Here is a 26585-nt window from a genome sequence, read left to right as displayed (position 1 = left end):
AACTTGTAAACAGTTTAGCTTCTTGCAGACCTTGCCTGCACTTCCTCCTGGTGATTGGCCTGGCCATACACAGAAAGGAGGGAAAAATGTCCTATAAGGAATTCTGCTGAAAGGGCATTGATTGGGAGGTGGGGGTGTGAAGGGAGTGGGGAGGGAGAATTGTTTAGATTCAATATTATTGTAGGGCCTGGAATTATTTATTACATTCACTAGACATATCACAGTCTGGAAAGATAATCCAGGAGATCTAAAACCCACTAGAAATCCCATAGGGTTGTAATCAGTGTGACAGCAGAAAGTCTCAAAATGAAAGGCACATTCTACTTCTCTGGACAAAATACAAGGTAGCAGACGAAAGATAAGTCAGGTGTCAGGCATCAAACATTGGGGAGGAAAAGTTCTGTAGCTTTGGGAGCCAGAAAAAGTCAACAGGAGCAGTCTCCCAGGAGGTGAAATTCATTCCTGTGTCAGCACCAGGCCTGGTGTCTCCTGTAAATCCCACTTACCCAAAGGGTGAAGTGGGATGTAAGCAGTGCACACTATTCCTGCTCTCACCCTCTGCTCAGGGACACATCTCACTAACTATACAGCAGTCTGAGCCATTGAATCAGATATGCGCAGTAACACAGAATGGGCACATGGAATAAAATACCCCCCCACACACTGTGAAACCTGCTCTGTGCAGTTACTAGACGTAGCATGTTGGCGTGTGAATAAGCTTTCAGATCATTAGAGATATTGAAAATAAATGGATAATAATGTGACTTTTTCACTCTAGCTTGCTACAGGTCAAACTGAGGATAATCTAACCAATTAGAAAATATTTGTATATATATCCTAAAACTTGACTGCAATAGCCAATAATGCCACATTGCCACATTTCTCTTAAGAGCCTGCTTATGATAGGACTTTAAAAGTCTCCAAAAATAAGACTACTAGCTATACACCACATAATGCCTCCCTTTGTTATTACCAGGGGGAGATCACAATATCCCTAGCCTGCCTTTTTGTTGTATGCCAATTCCTAACCCAAGAGAAAAAGGGCTGTTGATAAGGCATAGGTGATATGTATGCATGTATAGACTGCATGCAAGTAGACCAGGAGCGGCCAACCTGGGGCTCCAGAGCCAGATGCGGCTCTTCAGAGGTTAATATGCGGCTCCTTGCATAGACACCAGCTCTGGGGCTGGATCTACAGGCGCCAACTTTCCAATGTGCCGGGGATGCTCACTGCTTAACTCCCAGCTCTGCCACAGGCCCTGCCCCGACTCCACCCCTTCCAGCCCCCTCTCCTGAGCCTGGAGTGCCCTGGCTCCTCCCCCGCCCCAGAGCCTCCTGCAGTTTACGAAACAGCTGATCGGGAGGTGTGGGGAGGGAGGGGGAGGCGCTGATTGGCAGGGCTGCCAGCCGGCAGGAGGCACGGGGGTGGGGGAGCTGATGAGGGGCTACTGATGTATTACTGTGGCTCTTTGGCAATGTACATTGGTAAATTCCAGTTCCTTCTCAGGCTCCAGTTGGCCATCCGTGATGTAGAGTGTCCAATAAATATGCACTTAAAAGAAATACTCAAGTCCTACATTAGGAATTAATCAATATCTATCCTAATCACTCAGTCACTTCCCCTCTACTAATCTTTCTCATTCACTTACACTAATTTTTTTCTAATGATGAGGTGGAAATGCAGCTGGAAAGCTTTAATGTAAAGAAAGCAGGTGTATTTTGACTACTTCCCCAGCGGATTCGGAAGTGCCATTTCTAGACCTCCTGCCTCAGGTTCTCTCCATACCACTTCCAGACCTCTGCTTTCCTTGGCTTGGACATAGAGACCTGAAAACTGCTCTTTTTGCTCTGCCAGCAAGTTCTAGGGTAGAGGAGTTCACAGCAATGCCCTTTAATTATGCAAAGGATAGTGAAAAACAACATTATCTTGGACTCCTGGCTCCATAAGCAGAGTCTTTAGTTTCATTGATACCCTTTCCAATTGTGAGAAACATTCCTCTTTACCTTTTTTATAACAGGCACCGCTAAGAAGCAGCTCACGGTAGCTGGAGTGTCTAATCCTTTTTGTGGAGTATTTAAAGGACACATGCCTTGTAAGCCATATACATAAATCTTCTGGTCCTGCAAATCAACAAGAGCAGAGGAAATTATGTTTAATTCAGTAATAATTTAACTTAGCTGCTTTTCACATTAACACATAAACAGTCTCAAATTTGTTCCCTATAAAACTGTCCAATTTGTGTTTCTGGAGGTTAATAATCTCCACTTTGGAGTTAATGTAGTTCTTTTTCGGCCAGCTTTTATCTTAAAAGTCCTCTCCCTGATGATTGTTTTGGATTCTGTGATCCACACTGGTTGGAGAGGCTACCTTAGATTCCCCTTAATGCAGTGCATGATACCAAACACTGTCTGGTAGTACAAGGATCAGATTTTTACCAAATCTGCAATCAGGTGAAAATATGATTGACTCCACACACAGTTCACATCTACTAGTGTTGTTAGGGAATTTTCTGCCAGGAAAATCAAAATTACATATGTTGTTTTGGTTAGTTTGCTGAACCCAACCAAAATATTTCATTTTCAGTCAGGTCAACGTCAAACTGCATCTCCCTGTGGTGTTGCATTTCCTTATGGGAGTTGTAGTTCAGATGCTTCATACCCCCACCCTACTATATGGGCTGGGCCTCTTGGCTGCACTTCAGCTCCCATGATGCACTGCAGTTTCCCCTCTGACTAAGCTGCAGGGTGTATCATGGGAGATGTAGTCCAGCCAGGGAGCCCAGCCCATACAAACGAATGAGGGCATGAAAAACCAGAACTACAGCTCTGAAGAAGTGGTGTGGCACTGTAAGAAGATGCGGGTTAATATTAAAGGGACTTAAAACTAAACCTTTAATTTCAGTTCAAGTTGAAACAAAATATCTCATTTGTCAACATGTTTAATTTTTAATAAAAAGTGTCAAAATGAAATGTTTCAACCTTTCTAAATTGAAATTTTTCTGAGCTTTTCTTTCTGTGAAAAAATGCGTATATTTTTACTTTTTTTTTTTACCTGATTCAGGACGAATGAAATGTCAAAATATCAGAATTACCTGCAGGATGTAAATTCCAATTTTCACTCAGTTCCACTGTCCATACACATGCAATTAGAGCTGACTGAATTACCTATTACAAATAATTCACCCAATTCATTTAGCCCTTTTTCCATTTGTGAAGCTCTGACTTCTAGAAATTCATTTGTAATGGTTCAACAGCTTTGCAAGAACATTTTTGTTTTGTGTTGGAGCCTGGTTACACTCAACACAGTTCTGTCTGAGGACTAAATAGGGACCTAGAGAGATAAATCCACTGCGCTATCTTGGTCTTATCTTCTTAGGCAGGGATTTTAAAGGGCATAGGAGAGTTAGGCCCCCATTTCCCATAGACTTCCAACTCCCTTCAGCCTCTTTTTAAATCCCCAGCCTCAATGTGTTTTCTTCCACCCCTTCCCCTTATCACTTACAGATAAGATTCTTTACCAGATAGAATCTCTCAGTGCTAATGTGCTATAACCTGGGACAGTTTTATGTTGGACAGCTGTTGTTTCCACGTTCATTCAGAACAGCAGAACATGGTCTTGGGATCAGTAGGCTCTAGACACTAGCTAAATAACAGGTGGAAACAATATACCAGTGAGAAAGCATATGTAAAGTTTGACTGCCCATTTAAGACATCCATTGTCATGCTGATTCTCTGAGCTTTACATTACTAATTTATTAAGCTAATACCACGTAGCTTTATAACACACCCGACTAAAGATTTCTCCAGCACAGCAATGAAGTGCGCACAACCGACAAGAAGAGAGCTGACATGTCAGATAACATTTACCTCTGTGGCAGTCCACAGTGCACTCTGAACTTTTAACTGGCAGCATAACTTCATTCCTGGGCAGCTCATTCTCTCCACTTCTATGAGACCTTTCTCTGTATTTACCACCGTGTAGTTTCTGAAAGGAGCAAATGTAATTTGTTATAGCAACGGTGCCAACAGTAAAACAGCATTAGCAAGTATTTGCAATTAATGTGTTTGCACTGTACAATTTGGAGATCACCTAATGTTTTTGGCCAGGTCATGCATACTGTCAGCTCCTTAGCTACCCATCATCCTGCAGATGTATAAAATGCTCTTAATCTTTTTTGGGGGAGAGGAAAGTATATCATAAAGGGAGAAAAATTCAGACATTTAAAAGCTCTTTCTGCTATTAACTGTTTGCTAAGTGTACTACAACTGTTGTCTTGTTACTCTGATTATTTTACTGGCTAAATGAAAGAGAAGTGACACATCAAGAAAGGATGAAGGCCCTTGAGATGGTCAAATAATTTTTAACAAATTGATGAATGAGTATTTTTGTGAATAAAAGCACTTCGTTTGTTTCACTATGATTCACGGGGTCACACTGTATATGGGTATTTGAACAGACACTGGGTATTCACAAATGGTTCTATGAATCCCAGAAGTTGCAACTATTTTAGCACAAGTAGTTCTGTGTTCTAAAATGTATAGGAGATGTGCATACCTTGTTACTCTCCTTTCAAAAATGAATTAGTTATCCAATCAGGGAGCAGAAATAATAATGTATGGCTTAAGTAACCAACCAAACGCTATGAATGACAAATAGTGAAAGCAAACAGTTCATGAACAATGTGCAGAGCCAAAATTATTTACCCATACCATTTGGCAAATACTTGCCAATAGTGAATACTTCAATAGAAAATCTGGATCAGCTCATGAATGGTTTCCAAACCCAAAAAGGGGCTATACATTCATAATCATAGAATATCAGGGTTGGCAGGGACTTCAGGAGATCATGTAGTCCAACCTCCTGCTCAAAGCAGGACCAATCCCCAATTTTTGCCCCAGATCCCTAAATGGCTCCTTCAAGGATTGAACTCACAACCCTAGGTTTAGCAGGCCAATGCTCAAACCACTGAGCTATCCCTGAATATTATTTATAAAAAGCAGCTCGACCAACATGTTCTTGAATCAAATACCAGCATCAGGTCCCAGTTCAGCAAAGCATTTAAGCACTTGCTTAAGACCATCCCTATTCAGTAAAACACTTAAGTACATACTAAACTTAAGACGTGGTTAAGACTAATTATTTCAAGGGGACTTAAGCACTGGCTTAAGTGCTTTGCTGAACAGGCATGGAATGCTGAATTGGTGCCTCAGTTCGGAAAGGCTTCGTGTCAAAAGGCCTCATTAGTAAAAAGAGATCATATCTAGTCTGATGTCTCTGTGTTTGTTATAGGTTCCTAATCTTGACCTGATATTATTTGAAGATGAGCTAAGAACAGTAATACTCTTTATGAAATAACCACTGACATATTACTAATTAAAGCAGTCTGGGGAAATGATGCTGTATGTATCTTTGGAAATGCTCCTAATTCACTTTCACCTTCCTTTCTTACTGCCCCGTGGCATGAGTGCTGACATTGAAAGAGTCAATGTTAAATCAAGGAAGAATCGAAAAGGATAAAAACAAGCCCTCTACCTGGTGTCTTCCTTCCCATCCCAGAATACCACAGTATATTCTTGGCCTTGGGAAGAGAAGAAGGAAGACTGCTTCCCACAGCAGAGCAGGTACATGAAAGTAGCAAACGTAGGATCTTTCATCTGTCCTACAACAGAAATGGCCAATGGACGCTGAGGGGGAAAAAAATTACATACACTGAATGGTGTGTACACATCAGAGATTCTTTTGCAGGTTAAGAATGAACAATACATTCATAATAATTACTATTTATTACATCTATAGTTCCAGAGGTTGGGGATCTCAAAAGAACCTAAGGGAGTTAGGTGCCCAAATCTGCACCCAAATCCCTTAAACTTCTTTCAAAATCCTGTCCCACAGGTGCTCCCTGAGTTTTGCATTTCAGTGCAAAACTAACATAAATTACAAGAATCAAGGCCCATCTCTCTCTTTCCTCCCCTCTTCCTTGCCTCCCTCTCTCATTAGGATTTTATCTATGAACCTCTTGTGCTTTGAGAATTTAGGGAAGAGAGCCACACTCATTATAGAGTATACGTGCTTGTTAATCAAAGCTCTGCCTGGCCCTTAGGTGAAGGACTGTGGCTCCAAAAATGCAAAATGATTAAAGAAAGCTGTAGTACAGTGTAATCTCTGTTTGTATTTGGAACCCTTCCCTGTCCCCAGAGTGCCTTTTTTTCAAAGCTCCTGAATTCCTTCTAGCTGCATTCACAGCATGACACGTCAGTAGTTTTTAATAATTAAGGGTGGAATCTTGCCCCACTGAAGTCAATGAGAGTTTTGCCATCGACTTCAATGGGCCATGATTTCACCATTAGGGTAAGCATACAGTTGCTCCATTCATGAAACCCAAACTGAAGTCTATGGAATTTTAGGGCCCCAATCATTAGCAGGTGTAAACAGGTGGCGCTCCATTGATGTCAGTGGAGCAGTGCCCATTGAGACCAGCTGAGGATCTAGCCCTTAGCATGTAGCGGGGGGCTGCCCCGGTAACAAGCAGTGGATAAATGGTCAAAAAGCACCAATTTTCAGGCTCCTCTTGTACCTTTTCTGGCTTAGTGTCCCAACATTCCATCATGAGCGTCTGCATCCTGTGGAACTGCACTTCCCCCGGCTGCCCCAGAATGGGACGGATCCCTTTAGACAGCTTCTTTGCAATCTGAAGCTGATGTTGTCCAAGCACAGGCCGCTGCCCAGACAATAGTTCATATAGGACCATTCCATAGGAGAACATGTCCACCTAAGGCAAATATCACACAGTTAAGCACAAAGCTGCTCCCATAGATGGGTATGGCTATTTCTTTGGAAGGGAGTTTTATTGTATGGTTAGAATTTGGGATAACATTGACAGAAGTGATGGAAACCAAATAATACATGAATAAGCATTAAGAGGTAATAAAATAAGATCAGCAGCACATTCAGCATATGCATGGAAGGTGAAATGCACCCCCATGCAGTGGGCCAGGCTTATGCATATCTTAAGTGTTGCCTAGCTCTTAGGCTGGCTCCTATGTACGGGGTTAATTTCTTCTAGAAAGAATGAATGGACCTAAATGAACAATCCAAATCATTTTGTTCCCAGCAAGGAATCTTCCATGACACATACAGATATTTCCAATCTAGCTGCAATCAGTGCTATGAATAAGGAGTCCAGTTTGCATGTGCCTTGCTCATATCTTGCGGATCGTTAACACAATGACACACTTAGTTTCTTCATCAGTGATTCCATTAAATCGGGTCTCTTTGCAGAAGTGGGTGCCTCAAGTTAAGATCCTAAATCCGTAGTTAGGCACCTAAATAATGGTCTGATTTTTCAGAGGTGTTGAGTACCTACAGCTCCCACTGAAGAGAATTTGTTGTTGGGCACCTCTGAAAATCAAGCTATTTACCTAGATGCCTAAATATGTACTCAGGAGCACAACTTTAGGTACCCACTTTTGAAAACCTTGGCTTTAGTCAGCACATGTGAGAAAACTCCATGAAGGGCCTTGAGGAGCATCTTTTTCATTGGGTTATAGATGAGAATAGTGCCACTTCAATGGACATTTCTTAGTTACCTTTTCATCATAGACTATTCGAGGCCTAATCTCTGGGGCTTGGTACCCAGGAGTGCCTTCCACTCCAAGAGCTCCTTCATGGAATGACTGCCGAGAAATCCCATAGTCAGACAGTTTGATGTTGATATGCTCTTTAATGTCCAGGGACCACACTAAAATATTGTCTGACTTTAGGTCACAGAATATGATGTTTTTCTTATGCAGGTAGGCAAGGCCTGTTGCAATCTGATATGCTATTTTCTGGGTCAGCAGGTGCCCCAGTGGCACAAAGGAAGCCCCTGTTATAAAGGAAAAACGCTGTGTTCATTAGAGCAGACTTTCAAAAGGATGACAGTTCTTGTCATTTTAATCTGACCTAGTGGAAACAATCTACCTGTTAAAATGTCACTCTGAATGGGATGATCTGAAGTGGCACCATTCATGTTACTTTAGACAGAACTCTGTTAGGTTTTTTTTAACCCCTTAATTTCAGCGGTTCATAACACTCCCATTGTTGGGCTGCAACTCGACAAAGTGCTGATATGCAGACAGGGCCAAGTTATTAAAGGGGCCTCATCCCAGTTCAGGATTTTATGCCATTAATTTAACAGCGGCAAAATTACAGGTACATAGGATAGCATTTAGATCTCTAAATAGCTGATTTGCAGGGGGAAAATTGCACATGCAGAATTAAAATGAGATTTGGATACCCAGTCCCCATTAATTTTAAGGGGAACTGGGTATACAGATTTTTCACATAGTTTTGAAAAGCTCAGCCTTATTGGCAGTTTTCATGAGACCCCCACCAAAGTCCCAATTTGAAAGAAATTCCATCACTGCTCACCAAACTTGGAAAAAACATTATTCTACCACTCAAAAAATAGCTTGAGTGTTGCAGGCCATTTGCTCACACTGGGACATAGGGATTTCATTATTTTCAGGGAGCAGGTTCGGGGCTGTTACCTTTGGACATTCCAGATAACACAGTTGCGAGGCTGCCCAAGGGGGCCAACTCTAAGGCAAAGCAGAGAGGATGGATGCTAATCCCAATCAAGGACACGATGCAGGGGTGTTGCAAGGAGTGGAGCATGCTGGCTTCCTGGCGGAACTCAGAGAAGTTCTTCATGGCGTCCATAGCTCGCAAGTGCTTCAGCATGGTATCTAGCAAAACACACAGGCCTGTTTTCACTTCAGCACATGGCATTGCAATAGGGGAACCCAGCAATGTGGCATTAGCGGTTTTCTTGAAAGCTAAAACTGTTGATAGGATTCTAAGAGCTGAGAAAACTACTGTAGGAAGCAAACCATGTCCTTGCTTATTCTGATGATGGTGCTTTGGGCCATCCCCTCCTTAGCATGAGCTGCTAATAGGCATTATTGGTACTGTCAGTGGGAGTTACACGAGTGCAATAGGAAGCAACTGGGGGTGGGATTTTTTGACTTAGGAGTGTAAGACCCACTGAAAGTTGGTGGGACTTGTGTTCTTCCATAACGTAAGTGCTTTTGAAAATCCTTCCCTATACTCTTTAGAGCAGGGAGTCAGCAATACATAAGCAGCATGTTACTATTATATAAAACTTCAAGGGCAAGAGACTTGCCCGCTCTGGCTGCAACCCCAGCACAGGAGCTGTGCACAATAGCAGTCCTTGTGCTAAGGGAAAGCAGAGGCCATTCATGGCTAGCCTTGCTGTTAGCACTGGTCTTTCCAAAGGGCGTGTGCCATTGGGGCAGTAGCTGTGCTCCTCCACAGCTCACGGAGGCACTGTATGCTTAAAACCAGAAGTGAGGATAGTGAGGTGGAACAGCCTCCCAAGGATAATGAAGGAAGCCCCACGACTTGTGATCTAAAACTAAACTGGCCAGAGTACTGGCAGACTCACTGTACTAGCCTCCATGTGATTGACCGGATGATCTAACTGACCTTTCCTGTGTTTAACTTCTAGGACTCGCTAACAGTCCCAGTGAAGGGAGCACCTCAGGGAAGGCCCGGCTTTTAGAAGGTATGATGATTGAGTTAGTAGTATTTGTATTATGGTGGAGGTCCCAATTAAGCTGAGTGCTAGGTGCTGTACAGACACGAGAGACAGTCCCTGCCCCAAAAAGCTGATAGTCCAAGTAGAAAAGACACAGGAAGTATCATCACCCCCATTTTACAGGTCGAGAACTGAGGTAAAGATTGATTAAATGACTTGGTCAAGGTCACAGCTAGAAACTGAACCCTGATCTCCTGAGTTCCAGTCAAGTGCGTTGTCCACGCAACCACCTCTCTACAGCCAGACGGCTCGGGTTATGAGAGTCACAAGAAGGATGGAGCATTGAGATTTTGTCTTCTCCCCCAAACTGAGGCTCTGTCTTGTTAGAGCTCCCAGCCCCCTGCTGGCCAGCACATGAGGTTTCATGTCAAAACTGAGAATTCAAACTCGAACCCCCAGTGCAGAAGTGCATTGTGTGCCAATGACCGCCAGCTGGCCTTAGTTCTCCATTTCTTTTGCATGTTTTCATAGGGTATGCCTACACGGCACAAAACCCCTGCAGCAGCATGTCTCAGAGCCCAGGTCAACTAACTCGGGCTTGTGCTGTGGGGCTAGAAATAGCAGTGTAGGCATTCAGGCTCAGGCTAGAGCCTTGGCTCCCAGACCCTCCTCCCTCCCCAGGTTTCGGAGACCAGGCTCCGGCCCAAGCAGGAACATCTACACTACTATTATTAGCCTCATAACGAAAACCCCGTGACTCCAAGTCAACTGACCCGAGCTCTGAGATTTGCAGCTACAGGGTGGTTGTTGTTTTTTGCTGTGGAGATGTACACAAAAAGGCTTTTTAAAAATACGTCAATATTCCTTCCTTTACAAGTTTTGCTGTATATTGGGAAGCTGTATTTAAATAGGTACTACCAGCCCTTAGCAGACTGAAGACGATTCAATCATAACTTGTAAACTCACTGCGGACAGAGCAGATTTAAAACATACCCCCCCCATGCGTTCTGTGCACTGTACCTGTAGCCGAATTAGGAGAACTCTTGCATTTCTTAATCTGATATCTCTTCACCGCCACTGGTTTTCCTTGGTATTTTGCCTGATATATAATGGTTCCACTTCCACCCTGGCCAAGAATATTGTTTTCATTTTCACTGTATTCTAGTTTACTATTTTCCAGAAATAGTCTGCCAGAAATATAACAAAAAAATAATATTTAAAGGAACTGTAATTTGTATGTTTCATCTGATTTTTTGCACATTTTTAAACAGATTTTCATTTCAATAAAAGGTTTCCACTGAGAGGACAAGACTGGAAAGTCACTTTGTTGTCCTGAGATATTTTGCATGCCAGCACACATTGCACATTTTTCGCACAGGAAGAGCGACGTGGGCAAACCTGCAAAATGAGCTGTCCACTGAGTCAAACATATCTCATCGGAAACCGACAAGATCCTGAAAGGCATCAGGGTGCCAAGCTCCGTTTCTAGGCTGATGATGTAAATCCAGCTGATATGGACAATGTATGGCCAGTTTAATAGGTTTTTACTTCTGTTGCCTTCCAGCAGGACTGGACTGTGCTCTGAAATCTGAATATTCTAACCAGCCTGCTGTTACCAGGCTGCAATTCATCATTTTCCCACCCTTCCTGAGACAGCTTTTACAGCCACTCTGACATCAAACATTTCTACTTGCCTTGTTGTATTAGTCAAATAAAACTAACAAATGACACCCCTGATGAGGGCCCACATGCCGCAGTGTTGGCGAGTTTGTCCAGAATGACCCATTAAAACTACCTGGAGAAAGGAACGCCGCAGTTAAAATGATTTATTTGACAGGCACACACGACTCAGCGCAAATGTTGGGAGCTCAGGCAGCAGCTGATTAGAGCCCTCAGAGCTCTGCACCATGCCCAACAGAAAGATCTGAGTCATACAGACAGAATGCGCTGTAAAGGACACGGACTGTCTAAGTGCCCAGATGGCCTTATGAAGGCCCCCCAGACATTTTATACTCTACTTAGTAAGAGTGGATTCTTTACCCTCTGGAGCCCAGTGTGTGCCCGTCTTATACACATCACACATATGGGGTCATTTATCCTCAGAGCCATGCAAAATGTTTGCACTGGGACCAGGTGAATGATGGCTGCTTACAGGCTTCATGAAAAGGCAAAATTCAGCCCAGTTTCATCAAAAGGGTCAGTGCAAACATTAGAGGTTTCACGTCAAATCCAGGTGAAACTTCATGGCTCTGGCTCAATTTGCTTTGAGTATGTGTGTTCACTTATACCCAAAACTGAGCTGCATGAACCAAAAGCAAATGTTACACAATAGGTGCAATGCAAAAGATAGAATCTTAGTTATATGAAAAAAGAAAAGGAGGACTTGTGGCACCTTAGAGACTAACCAATTTATTTGAGCATAAGCTTTTGTGAGCTACAGCTCACTTCATCAGATGCAGATGAAGTGAGCTGTAGCTCACGAAAGCTTATGCTCAGATAAATTTGTTAGTCTCTAAGATGCCACAAGTCCTCCTCGTTCTTTTTGCGGATATAGACTAACACGGCTGCTACTCTGAAACCCTTAGTTATATGAAACTCTCAACAATTTAATCTAAGCCTGGGAATAAAAATGTCTACTTTTCCCTTAAATCTGTTCCTAGATTGTGACTCTTTGCCCCGCCCCCATTACAAAGCATATAATAGACTTGATGAAGACATCCAAGGTCATGTATGTCAGACAGGACACAAAAAGGCCTCCTAACTTTCTTCATAGGTTGACTGTCCTCAACCATCTTTCAGGTTCTCCTTGTGCCTCATAGGTCAGAGTGTCTCAACCACAGTATTGCCAATGAAATGGGTTTTTGTGAGTGGGTCAGGCGCCTAGCTCCTTTACTGGAGACATCCAGAAAAATAAACACTTCATCTCACAGCATATGGAACCCTAAATTATTTCATTACTGAGAGGGCCTCAAAAATCAAAATGAAATGGGTTCCTTCAGCCTTTCTACAGACCCTGTAGTAGGTTACGGCAAGCCCTCCTTTTCTTGTATGTGTTTTAGTACACAATGCATCAAACACTGGTTAAAAATTGGTGTGCAACTTGGAATGGCCTTTGAGTCAAAAGGAAAGGTCTGTCAGACAGACAGACAGAGATGCATTTATAGAAAATCATCCTCCATATGGAATGCTTATCTAGTCCCTAACTTGGACGTGCAAAACCTTTTGATCCAACCCTACACTCTCCTGGTGACCTCCCTGATGACCTTGGAAGAGAAACTTCCCTACCCACTAATCTTTTGGGAGATTTTCTTTTCTTCCTTCAATGCGCCAACACAGGGAGTGAGTAGGAATGGGCTAGGGTTTGGTTCAGAGGGGGTGAAGAGCATGAGGAAAAGGGTAAAGATTTAGACTTTGTGGTTGGGTAGAAACAGCAGAGGAATTGGGAAGAAGCAATAAACCAAAAACCATCGGACATATATGAAGGAGATAAAGGCCTTTATCAAATCGTTCAGATTCACTTCAGGGCATGAGGGGAAAAAATTGTGCCAGTGTTTCGTTTCTTTTCTTTTTTTAAAGCATCAGTTCTCCCAGCCTCATTCATTATTAGGTTTGTAAAATGCATTAGTCACTGTGGAATAGGCTCCATTACTCAGAAGATTAAAGTTTTCCTGAAGTAATGGGAAAAGTAACCTAGAATAGCTTTTAGGGGACCAAGGTCTAGGATTTTGGTCTCTGTGTAAACTTCAGGAAATATCATCACTTCCTAGAGCAAATTTGATTTAATGCCCACTTTCTGGTGGGTCAAATATGCTTTCGACAGCAAAAGTGCTTTAATTTTCTCAAGGAAGGAAACTGTGCTATCCAAACCAATTACAGGGTACAGGAGTCAATCCTCCTAGAAAAGTAGTTAAATAGTTTAAAGTTTCTGTCTGGGGCAGCGTAGCCTTCTACAGAGTACAGGGCTTTCTGCAGAGGAGGAAAGAAGTCTCTCTGATTCGCAGCCAAAGCCCCTGAATCTGCTCCTGATGCTGCATGTCCGATATCATCCCACAAGAGCAGAAACTGCCACCTGCCACGAAGGGATGTTTGTAATTGTTCACCAGGAAGGGTCTGAAGAAATTCATTGCACACAGGCCATGTAAGGGCTAGAGGTTGAAGTTAACCCATTTCAGTAACCCACTCATGGCTTCCAGATTAAAACCCCAGCTCTGAACAAATCCAAATTTGAATCCAAGTCTGAACACTGTGACTGATCCCCAAATCAAAACATCCCCAAACCATATGGACGTTCAAATGCAGATCAGGATGGGGACTTTGCAGCACTCTATATTGTTAGTGCCCTATTAAAAATCTCCTGGAAGAGACATATTGCACCAACCCCTGGCCAGAATATGTTACCAAAGACAGTAGAGAACAGGGTCACTTTTTAAAAAGTGACTTTCACATCGTACCACAGGAACCTCAGGAGCCTTTACAAGGCGATGAGTCAGATACTGACAGTGTACAGTGACTGTGTAAGTAAATGTAATGACTATGTAGGCAGATATAGGCTAGGATACAATGACATGGCTGGGAGTCATGGGTAGATGAATTTGTCTCCCTATCAAGGGTCAATATGGACCTCCAGTGGTCGTGAACTAGAGGAAATGCAAACTGAATTATTCATAGACATTTTGAAGTCCAATCAATGACTGACAAGTAACATTACCTGGCAGGAAAATCTGTCATGAAGAGCTCAGGGACCAGCTCTTGTAGAGGAACGGGGATGTTAGGGTGACAAGGACATGTGATACAATCCAGTTCTATAGCAGTCAGAACACAATCTTCCATGTTAAAGTACTGCTCATCTTCCGGTTTATCAGGTGGCCCATTCTCTTGTGTCCTAGAAGTTGCACAGATCTGACATGGGACATACTGTTCCATTAGCAAAGTCCCATCACTCTCCGTGGCCGTCAGTGCTAAAAATAATTAAAAAAAAAGAAGTGATCTTGAACAGCAATGTCCAGTGCATTCAGATGTATACCTCTTCTGCATGAAATCAGTGCCTGAGAAGTCCCATGTAAGTCTCGTGTAATCCCTCACTTGACTCCCACGCTTTCAAACCTGGCGGTAGTAGCTCTTCCAGTTTATCACCTGTGATAAAAAGTAGCTATTTGCCAAATACACAAAAGGCAGCAAGGACAGGGTTGGATAGAGACGTACTCTGGATCGTTGAGATAACTCAAGAGGCCTGGCAGGTTTTCATTTAGCTATCAGGGATAAGTATAATGCAGGGCATGCAAGTAATACATTGTCAGCGCACTAGAAATTTAAAAGTTCATGGATAGGAAAAGCCTTCTTATGAAGCAATTCTCCATGGCTTTAGGTAGCGACACTTCAGAAAGATGGACTCCACTGCAATGAATAGAAAGGCACAAGTATGTCTGTCCCTTTAAAACAGAGAGGGAGAAAAACTGGCAGAGCTCCTTCCTCTTTCTGACACTGCTTTAGCCAGAATCAAGCAAGCAGACAAAGAATCAGAGACACAGCACCCAGGGGTCATGGGCCAAAGTAGTCTTTCATTTAACAGAATCTATTGTAAATGTTACTTTACAGCGGGGGTTCTGAACCTGTGAGTTAGAGGGTTGTGACCAGCCACAATCTGAGGCAGTCATACTCAGACCTCAGTGGTTCAGCAGCCAAATTAGCAATCAACATTATCCAAAAGAACCACAGGAGTGTGAATTCACTGTTTCATTTGGTATACTATCATATATTCTTATTTAAACAGTATGACGGGAAATTTTTAGAGCATGGCTACACTTGCAGATGTACAGTGATTTGAGTTAAACCAGCCTTTGGAGAGCGCAGTAGGGAAAGCGCTGTGGTCTGTCCACCCTGACAGCTTCAAGCGCACTTGCAGCGGCATTGGACGCGGTGCATTATGGGCAGATATCCCAGCATGCAAGTGGCTGCACCATGCTTTTCTAATGGGGGCGGGTGGGGTGGAGTGTGACAGGGAGTGTGCTGTGTGTATGTGAGGGGAGAGAGAGTGGGTTTTTGGGGGGCTGAGAGCATGTCAGCATACTGTCTTGTAAGTTCAGACAGCAGCAGTCCCCCCTCCATCCCCCGCCTCTCTCTCTGTCTCACACAGCTTTCCACATTAATGGTTGCTTTGTCTCGGAGCAGATAAGCAGCTGGCTGTCAGAAACGGAGCTTTCAAAGGGCATATCTGCATTCCTGCAGCGATTCAAAAACAATGACAAGAGCGGCCACTTGACTTAAGGGGATTATGGGACATTTCTGGAGGCTGATCAGAGCGCAGTAATGCAACAACTCGTCCACACTGGCACGGCGGTGCTCCAGCGGGGGCGCAGCAAACGTTATTCCACTCGCCGAGGTGGAGACCAGCAGTGCTGTAGCTGCGGACTCAGAGCGCTCTACCTGCCTTGCCAGTGTGGACGGGGCGTGAGCTAGTGCGCCCGGGGCTCCTTTATTGCGCTGTGACTTCAAAGTGTAGCCAAGCCCTTAGTATATATAGTTCTGTAGTTACCAGTCTGAAAAGGAATGATAAGAATTCCTCCTTAGACAACTAGAGGCACAGGACAGGGACACTAGACATGTGCATTGTAAGTTTTAGAAATGGGCCAACAAGTCTTGCTGGATGGGCTGTTGGCCTGTCTTTTGACCCAAACAGCCCACTGGCTGGCATCCTCCACTTGTATCTATATTGCTGATCATCCCTCCATGTCCGAATATGCTTCTTTGGGATCACGGCGCTGGTCAGTCTTCAATGATTAAAAAAAAACAAACAATCCAAACACAAATGAAAGTTTTATTTTCCCCCTTTGCAGAGTGATCGCCGATAAAACAGATGAGCAAAGGTTGAGCTACGGCAGCTCACAGCACTATTTTCTGGTAAAGATCTCAGATCAATACCTGCCAACACTAATCTCTAAAGCAGCATGCGGTCACCTGGGATACAGCACATCATTTTTTAAATCAAAATCTATTTGTGGGTTACAAACATCACTTGGGGAAACAGTGGGCCTGATTCTGATCTCCCTTATGGTGTAAATCAGGAGTAACTCCATGCAAGTATAAAACTAGCACAAGGGGCTCAGACACACTGCTGTAACTTACCTAAGCAGTATGGACCTGACACTGTTTCCACGAAATTCAACGGAGGATCTGGTCACTGACTTCTGCAGGAGCAGGTTTGGACCCTGTTTGTGCCATAACATCTAATTTGTGTTTGCTTTTCGGATTTTGAGGGATTGAGCGCTCTGGATACACTGTTCACACCACGCGGTGTCAGTAAAGGTTTATATTATATTGCATTGAATCTGCTGTTGCCTCTAGATTGTAAAATCCTTGGAGCAGGGACCTATTTTGAGTTTTTTGTAGCACTCTTCTACTGGTGCATCCCATTGTGCACACTGACAGCACCATCAAGGACTAATTTCCAAAACAGGAATAATTTCCAAAATAAATTCCAAAACAATGTACAGAATGCTACAGTTGTTCTTCTTACCTGGAAACCACTGATCTATCAAGGAATTGACATGATCTGTGATGAAAGCCATTGCTGAAAAATCTCTTGCTTCTGATTGGCAAATGATTTTAATTCCACCACTTTTTTTCTTTTTCCAGTTCACATCAGAAGATTCCACACTAAGTAATGGAGAGCATGAAACACCCAAATAAGGCATTTGTAAAGCATGAATGTTAACAGTTTTTCTTTAGCAAAATCATTGATAAGCAGAGCCACAAAACCACAAGTAATTAACAAGTACTTAAAAGGAAAGTGTCTTCAGTTACATATAAATATGATCCCCAAACTGAATCTATCATTCTCTGGAGAGAGCATTCTTGCACAGAAATAAGCAAAAGCTGGATGCTTACAAAGTGCACATGGTAAAGAAGGTCGTAGTCTGAGTGAAGAGAGGCTGGTGGAGATTATACTGGAAGCAATAAATAAAGTGCTGAAGGGTTAAGAGTCTTAAAAACCAATACTAAAACTCTAAGAACCATATTTTCAAAGGAGCTTCAAAAACATGCTTGCAAAATATGAGGATATATCCTTTTGTGTACAGCCCTGGGTATTTGTGCACAAAATAATGGGCTCTTGTGCAAACTGGGTAATTGTATGCAAAGAGCTGAACGTCCTTCTGCCCCAACAAAGCCTGAGTAAATGGGCTTTGTGTGAGAATTTAATATGGATAGGTAGATGGTACACATCCACCAAACCCAAGAGAGAGGAAGGATGGTCCAGTGGTTAGGTACTGGCCGAGAACTTGGGAGACCTGAGTTCAAGTCCCACGGACCTCCTGTGTGACGTTAAGAGAGTCACTCAGCCCAGATTCTCAAAGGTATTTAGGTACCTAACTCCCATACATTTCACAAGAGTTAGGCACCTAAGTCCCCTTGAGGATCTGGGCGTTAGCTGTTCTGTGTCTCAGTTTCCCATCTGTAAAATGGGAACAGCACTTTCCTATTTGCAGGGCTGCTGTGAGGAGAAATACACTAAGATCGTGAGGTGCTCAGATACTACAGTAATGAGGGTACCTTAGGTAAGGAGGAAGAGGCTGCAGGACAAAACTCCATGGCTGCTAATCTATCCTAGTGGGTGGAACAGTGTCCATACCCCCAGTATCCAGACTCCTGGCCACTACATCTTTGTAAGAATAAACGCAGTTGTTTTGCTTCACCCAATGGAAGGCTTTGCACTGGCCTAGCCCCACCACATCTCACATGCCCCCTTCTGCCAGCAAAGCCACAGGGCTTAAGTTGCACAGAAAAGAAAAGTCCTCTGTGCGGGTGTGAATTGAAGCCATATGGCAGAGAGTTTTAAGAGCACTGTGCAGAGATCTGTTCATCCAAACACTTGTTTACATGTGAAAATGCAAAATTTTCCACAGGCAAACAGCTCTGCTCCAAATGTTACTTTATATTTTTGGAGTTCTTCATATTTGTAGCTGCAACAATATCTGTAAGAAATAATAAGTGATACATTCCTAACTGGCAAACAAAGACTGATCCATTACTGTTGAGCTTTGCTTTTATCCGCTGAATTTTTATATATATATATCTATATAAGCCTCCTCTTCAGTTGAAATTAGTGAATGTGTAATATTTGGGTCAGGTCTGTTAGCGTCCATTTAGCATGCGGTTTTATGAAGTAGGTTACAGGCGAGCACAGATTACCTGAGGTAGCCTCCATCAAAGGTAACAAACAGACCTTCCTGCCAGTAGACTGTATGAGTTCTTTTGACGCGGAATGTGCTGCAGCGGTTTCTTTGAGTGCCTGTAAAGCTGTAGATGGTCACATTTTTGTTCCTGCTCTTGGTGTTCTTCTTGTTCTCAAACAGCTGAAATGAGCAGCATGACACAATAATTCAACACCGAGACGCCTCACACGGGGATTCCCCTTAATCAAGCAAACAGGGCCGACCCTTCTTTCTCTGGCCATCTTGGATATATTCCATTATTTTTGTAATTAAAGTGCCCGTGACTTGTAAAACAGCTTGTGAAGTGATTAAAATAAATACAGTCACGACTATGTCAGCAGCAAAACAAGAATTCCAGATCACGTATAGCGGAATGGCCTCAAGCCAGTGAACATGGTTCATTCTACTGCTCTCGTGCGCAATAATTAAAATGGATTTTGTATTTGAAAATACAAAGGAGAATAAACCCGTTTACTGGGTGAGCAAACAATTATCTGCCTCCAGAGCACTGAGCTAGTAAATCCACCTGTGCCAATATTTCAGAAGCTGTTTCAATAGGTGGAAAATGACTTTCTCTATGCTGTTTAAAAATAGTGTGTTGAGAATTCAACATCATCATCACTCAGAGGCCTACCCATCTGGGGCTTGACCTGATGCCCAGTTAAGTCAATGGGATCTTTCCCATTGACGTCAGTGGGTACTGGATACAGGCACTAGTGAGATGCTTAAGATTTACTTCCTGCCCAATGGGATATAATCAGAAATGTTATGAGAAATTTTTACACTATTAAAAAAAAAATTTACCTGTTAAGAAAATGGACATTCCTAACATTTTGCGAAGCCTTGGAATTGGAGCATCTCCAAATCTGACTAATACTATAGGACACCAAAAGAAAATGTCTCGACATAGCTGATGCAAGTTAAGTGGGCAGTTTGAAGAGGTGGCAGGGTAGAGTTAATGGGTAATTATAATGGCTTCCAATGGAGCTTCCAGGTTATCACTGGGGAGATGCTGCAGCATTAACTTGTGCCACCACCAACAACGACATTAATAGCTTTAACCAACCATGCCAACGTTATTTTTATGACTGGAAAATAACCTTTGGGCTATATTGACTCTAAGCAATGCTTCAGTGTATAAAAATGGAATCAAATTTCAGTAGGACATTTCCTGCTCACCTTACTCACGTGAACAGTGCTATTGAAGTCAATGAGATTTCTCACATGAGTAAAGCAAGCAGAATGTGGTCGAAGAGTATTTGTGAATGAACTCCCAGTGGTATTTATGTTATTATTAAATGACATCCTTTATTTTTTCACTTTCTATTTTGTGAATATAGTAACTTACCTGGAGATCCATCTCTGCAAGACTAATTAACATCCGAGCTATGAACCTTTGCCAAAAGCCAACTGGGACAAAACTCATCTTGAACACTCTTTGGACAGTGTTTGTGGACTGGTGGCATAAGCCATGGATATCTAATGCTGGTTTGGCTGGGAGGAGATGAGGTAGGAGGTATCTGAAACAAATCAAATGTGACAGTTCAAATCTTCAATTACAGTTTTACAACAGCAAATACCTCGTACTGTGTAATAACTCAGTTTCAGCCTCCACAGAGCATTTTAATAGCACAGCCTACTGCAGATAACAAGCTTTGTGATACTGCAGCAACATACGAAGAAGGGACACAGAGCTACTGCTTTGAGGACTGTGCTTAATGTATGGTGCGGAAATCGGCATGTGAAGAGCAAGCATTGTACCCAACTCAGTACGGTCGAGTGGAGGAGATAAAAGCAATATGAAGGGGAGAACATTTGTATAAACAAAAATTAACGGCATACAAATATGATATAGTCACTGGAATGGTATTTGGTTTCCATTAAATTCTGAAGTGACTTTTGGACTCATTCAGGCTGACACATGTGAAGATGCTGTCCTGATAGCAGAGAATTACAGCTCCAATCCTGTAGGAATCTTTGAATATAAAAACCTAGGGGCAGTTGTTTACTGCAGCTGAGCTTCACCCTGCACAGATGAGAGGTATCAGAGAGTCAACAGTTACAACTCCCTAATTGCGAGGGCCAGGCTGTGTTGCCCCTCCTCCCCACCCCATGAATTAGTGCAGCCTACGGGTTAGTATAGTTTACCCCCGTACTGTATGGTCCCTAAAGGACTATAATGCAGGTGAGGATCAGCTGAGTACAGTTCTGTCCTATCCCCTACAAGCCCCAGACAAACTTCTTTCCTCTCTCAATATGTCCCTATGCTCAGGTAGGGGAGGCGAGCAGCTGGTACAGTAGCCAGCTGTGCTCGTTGAGAAAACCTTTCTCCGGGGGAATTCTCTGCTGGCTAGTTATGACCAAAATCCAGCTACTCCAGGCCATGAGAGCCACAGAAAAGGGCTGGGTTGTTTTTGAGAGTCAGACCCATATTAGAGTCACAGTAGAACAGAAAGCTTTTGGTTTCCATAAAGCTACCGTAAATGTGGTGTTAAGCAAAGACTATTGATTTGTCCTATTGCACGATATTTGAGAAGCTAAGATATGGTAGGAGAACACTGCTCTTTTGAAAAGCAAAATGAGAGGTTGTTGATCTGCAAGAGAAATTCATGCACAAGTGATTATCTAGGTAAATTACAGTTTTCAATGACTGCTCTAGCAATGGTCCTCAAAGAAGCAAATTGTGCATAACACTCCTTTAAAATGGGCTTCTGGCTTTTGAGACCTACTAATAATACTGCTTTCCAAACCAGATACGTACTACTACAACAAATACATTAATGGCCACACATTTAATTTAAAGGGCTCTCAGCGCAGCCTGGACTTTTGTAATCACTGTCAACTGTATGTGCAAAACTGTGCACATGAATAACAAGATTTAGACACCAAAATATCCAATTTGTAGTCACAATCAAGTAGCCAAGTAGCTAAGCAGCTGGCTAAATTTTATCGTTTGTGCATTGTTCAAGTTCTTTTCATTCTTTGAATGTGGAAGGAAAATTTATGGCTTCATTGGGAGAAGATTTTTCTAAAAATGTAGGTCCAGGGGGCTAAATAAATAAATAAATACATACACACATAAATAAATAAAGAAATTGCACTTATAAAGAACCCCTTTGCAGAATTGTAAAATCTACAGTATTATACCCTGGAAAGGTAAACTGAGGCAAAAGACTAGGATTTAACCAAGGTAGCAAGGTGTCAGTGGCAGAGGTGAGAAAACAAAAGGTAATCTTGGGTCAAAGTCCCACACTCTAGCCACTAGATCACAATCCCTCTTACATAGTTAAACCTATAGCGTCCTGTGAATGTCAGTATTAGAATAATCAATTCAGAAAGACGATCTTAAGGACATATTTTTGTATATCGTACATATAATGTATGATAACATTTTACATGACAAAATTAATCATCCTACAAAACACCTTTGGAATTTAAAACAGTAACCTTTCCATTTCGAAACTGAAAACAGAAAGGTAAGGCTTTCAGCCTTAATTTAACAACCAAGACAAGGCTGAGCTACATACATCTTAGGCAGATTGAATTCCAGAGATGCAGAGCGTATTAAACGAAAAGCTCTTGCTCCATAAAACTAGTGGACACATCTTGTGACAGCCAATAAATTTGTCTCAGCATATCTAAAAACGTGTCTAGGAATGTAAGAAATATGAAGGCTAATGATGTCTGCTGGACCAAAACCATAGAATGGCTTATAATACAGATGGAGATTCAACACAGTGTTTGAGCAGCAGCCAATGTAAATCTTGAAAATATGTGAAACGTATCCCCATCCACCCTTCTCAGTATGTAAACTGGCAGCTGTTTACTCTGCCAACTGCAGGGTGTGGAAAGCCCTATCAGGCAATCTAGACAATAATTGCAAGTGTCCAATCACAAATAACTGCTTTAGTCTGCCAGGCAGAAAAATTAATGCAACCTGCTGTATCTCCATCAATGGTGGGCAGGCGTATTGTAACCAGGAAGCTTAGATGGCTCCAAATAGATCGGCTGAAGTATAAAATAACAACCCATTTCCTTACTACTGAGCCAGGGACAATGTAATTGCCTTTGAGAAAAACAGCAGAGCGGGACAAGGAGTCAGGAAGGCATTTAGGATTAAGCAGAAACATTATTGCTTTATCTGTGTTAAGCTTGAGAAAATGTGCTGGCAACCGGGACTGGATAACTGACAGTCCCAGTGACAGCATTGCGAATGCAGCACTTGTCGCAGCATTAAGAACTCCTGAGGGATTTAGAATGAGGAAGGAGTGCGACAGTGGCAGAGTTAGGAAATGACGGGCAAATGTTATGCCGAAAAGGCAATAGGGCTAGGACTTAACTATTAATTCAACAGACAGTCGACAAACAGAAAGAAAAATAGTGGGGAGGAGAAGGAATGGGGAAAGGGATCCAATAACATTGAAGTGAACATGGTCCCCATGTCAAATTCCTAGGGCAACATGGAGGAATATCTAGTGATGAGTTTTATCGTAAGAAATAAACCTTGTCGCGTAAGATGTGCTTTCTTGCGCTCACTGAACTGGGGATTAGATATTTAACTCTTGTTCTCAGGGTTGACGAGATCACCAGCGTTTGAGAGCAATTTGTCCCCAGCGCAATACTAGTGGGAACCTAAAGATTTTCTGCCTTGCTCTGGAGCATGGATCCTCCGTTCGAATCAGATGGTCTGTAGTTCCCGTAAGGCAGTCACTGGTGGAACTCTGAGCTGGTCTACACAGGAGCAGGAGATGTAATGTCCAGCTTGGGCAGACATACTTGCCTTGATCCAGTTAGCACACTAAAAATACCAGCGTAGCAGCTGCTGCTAGTGCCTCGGATATGTACCCGGGGTTTCAGATGGGATTGTCCATGGGGTGACTAGCCTATCTGGCTGCCCATGCTGCTACAGCTACACTGCAATTTTTAGTGCCCTAGCTCAGTCAAAGCCAGCACAGGTATCATAGAATCATAGAATATCAGGGTTGGAAGGGACCTCAGGAGGTCATCTAGTCCAACCCCCTGCTCAAAGCAGGACCAATCCCCAATTTTTGCCCCAGATCCCTAAATGGCCCCCTCAAGGATTGAACTCACCACCCTGGGTTTAGCAGGCCAATGCTCAAACCACTGAGCTATCCCTCCCCCCCGGTATGTCTGTCCGCGCTGGAAATTACACCTCCAGTGCCAGTGTGGACATAAGTGCCAACGCCATGGGTACTATGGGGCTCACGCGCCCACAGAAAAAAAATAGAAGGTGCTCAGCCCCCACCTGCCACAGCTGTTTGGTGGGGCCGTTGATCAGTTGTTTGGAGGCTAGCGGGAGGGACTCAGGGGAGGGCAGAAATCAGTGAGCAGGGGTCTCAAGGGAGAGGGTGGGGCAGGGGTGGGAATGGGCGGAGCAAGGGCAGGGCCTTAGGAGAAGAGGCAGAATGGGGGCAGGGCTTCAGGACAGAGCAGGGGTGGAGCACCCACCCAGAAAAATAAAAGTCAGCACCTGCGAGCGTAGACATAGCCTTTGTCTTTGCTATCTTTGACTATAGCTAGTTGACATAGTCCAATACTTTCTGATGGTGAGACAAGTTCCTTCATTATGACAGCTACCTATAGTGAGACAAGTTGGGCGAAGCAGCATCTCTTTTTGGACCAACTTCTGTTGGTGGATGGTGCAAACTTTCAGGTCCATACAGAGCTTTTCTTCAGGCCTGTGTAGCTCAAAAGCTTGTCCCTTCCATTAACAGAAGTTGGTTCAAGAGAAGGATATTACGTCACCTGCCTTGACTCTCTCATATCCTGGGACACACAAAGCTACAACAAGTCTGCAAACAACTATGGAAGCTTCCTCCAGCGATATGGCTGGCTAATATTCCCGACCTAAATAACCATTTGCTCTCGCCCTGGCTTAGTCATCACCAGTGACCATTACTAAGGCTGCGTTTATGTCATGGAATCCGACCTCCAGAGGCCTCCCTGATATTTTCTGCTTCAGCCTCTGAGACCACGGGACTGGAGCTGGCAGCCAGCGGGGCCCCAGCAGGTTCCAGTGACAGGCGACAGCCTCCTCATGGGGGCCCTCCTCAGGGTTCCAGTGACGGGTGCAGGAGGAAACCATGGAGCCGCAGCAGCAAAAGTCACAGACAGGTCACAGCTTCCATGAATTTTTGTTCCTTGCCCGTGACCTGTCTGTGACTTTTACTAAAAATCTTAGTACTTTACTAAAAATCTTAGCCTTAATCATTACCAACGTACCTGTTATTGGCTACTGGTAGTGCAATTTCAAACTTGGCCAGGAACTGGAAATACTGTTCTTCTGTTTGTTCAGTAAACCCTGTCCCAACTAACAACATCCTGAAATCCTCTGCTTTGATCAATCCATTCTTAGCAACAGACTTTGAGCTCTTAATATTAAATATTCTCTGAAGGCATTCTGATAACCAGACTGGATCAAGGAAATAGAGGTTTCTCAGTCCATGGCTGGTGTCTGGGAAATGCAGCAACGTTCCTGTTTCTATAAGGAAACTGATGGCTGTAAAAAAACCAGAAGAGCAAGATAGCAGTGTTATATAACAATACTACAGACAGCAGATTAGAAGAAAGCCTTGATCACTTCATCCAGACAAGGAACAGACCCGAAAACATGCCAGCATGTAGTCAACAACCAGCATATAGCATTTACATGCAGAGGCTATAGCTAACGAGATCTCATTTCTTGCAACACAGCTGCAAATACATCTTTATTGTTTGCAAGATACAAGCTTTCAGACTACACTGAACTCTTCTTCAGATCTCTGCCCCTGCCCCAACTCAGATCTTGATCCTGTTGTTCTCATGGGTGCAGCGTTCCCCACTGGTGGGAATACTGCTTGGGTGAGGATTGCAGGACTGGTCCTTCATACTTGAAACTCAAGACAGGTTTAATAAAACATGTCCATGTTAATTTCTGCAGGACTGGTTGAGAACGTGTCACAGCATGTGGGCAGACAAAGAGATGGTGCTTTAAACTAGCAGCATGCACAATACAGCATATTCTAAACTGGCAGCAGACTGATTCTCACTTGGAGAAGAATGCTCTTTTTAATGACAGTAGGTGGAATGTGACTTGATTTTAGAGCCCTGGAGACCTCCTGGAGACACCGATTCCACTACCCATGATTGTTACCAATCACCTGAATAGAGATCTGCACAGACTCAGAATCTTTTACAGTAACGATCTGAACAGCAGCTACTTTCATTCTCATAATATTTATAAATCCCAATGAACGTTAACTTCCAAGCAATTATGGGCTCCCGAGACATACCAGCTTGCAAGTCCTCATAGTCTTTGATATCATTTCCAGGGGTTTGCTCTACGATTTGCTCTATTTGTTTGTCTGTTAGATACTGCACGTCATCATTTTGACTCCTTTTCTGTTGTTCTGCTAGGACAGCTTCTTGGAGACTAAGGTAACTTCTTGGTATCTGTAAGTCACATAAGAAAAATAGCACAACCAATTCCAAACAACAATCACACTACTCAGCAGTTGGGTTCAAAAACATGTTTGAGAAGCAAGCTTATGAATTTGTTTGTTTTCCAAAATCAAATAACTTACAATATTTGTGTTTGCTTGTTTTGTTGTTGGTTTATGGCTGCTGATACATTGAAAACATAAAACAAAAAATTACCCAGGTTCGCTACAATTTTCATTAGAAAAAATAAATACTTACCAATCTCGCTGCAAGCTTCTGCGAGCAAATAAAGCTGCCAACATCCTTCATGTTGCAAGTGACTTGAAATATCAGCTGGCGGAGCCCATCAAGGCCTTCTAGGGTCTTACACGATAGCTCACTGCAAACAAAAACCAGG

At 43.0% G+C, this 26585-nt stretch overlaps 1 protein-coding gene across 3 annotated transcripts in view; it reads right to left on the bottom strand.

Moving 5' to 3' along the window:
- Positions 1–26585, bottom strand: part of LRRK1 (leucine rich repeat kinase 1) — a 109661-nt gene that overhangs the window by 11105 nt on the left and 71971 nt on the right. For all 3 annotated transcript variants that reach the window (XM_084640816.1, XM_084640818.1, XM_084640817.1), the window contains 14 exons: positions 26447–26567; positions 26041–26200; positions 24992–25268; positions 20097–20268; positions 18726–18889; positions 17053–17192; positions 14248–14497; positions 10560–10726; positions 8530–8727; positions 7588–7865; positions 6576–6770; positions 5534–5685; positions 3868–3985; positions 2005–2121 (listed from right to left, as the gene is read on the bottom strand). In XM_084640816.1, coding sequence (XP_084496942.1) covers positions 2005–2121; positions 3868–3985; positions 5534–5685; positions 6576–6770; positions 7588–7865; positions 8530–8727; positions 10560–10726; positions 14248–14497; positions 17053–17192; positions 18726–18889; positions 20097–20268; positions 24992–25268; positions 26041–26200; positions 26447–26567 — 2509 coding nt within the window. The remainder of the gene's footprint in view (positions 1–2004; positions 2122–3867; positions 3986–5533; positions 5686–6575; positions 6771–7587; positions 7866–8529; positions 8728–10559; positions 10727–14247; positions 14498–17052; positions 17193–18725; positions 18890–20096; positions 20269–24991; positions 25269–26040; positions 26201–26446; positions 26568–26585) is intronic.

This window comes from Lepidochelys olivacea (genome assembly GCF_965140295.1).
Source record: "Lepidochelys olivacea isolate rLepOli2 genome assembly, chromosome: 10".
NCBI lineage: Eukaryota > Metazoa > Chordata > Testudines > Cheloniidae > Lepidochelys > Lepidochelys olivacea.
This window is presented reverse-complemented; position numbering and strand designations above follow the sequence as displayed.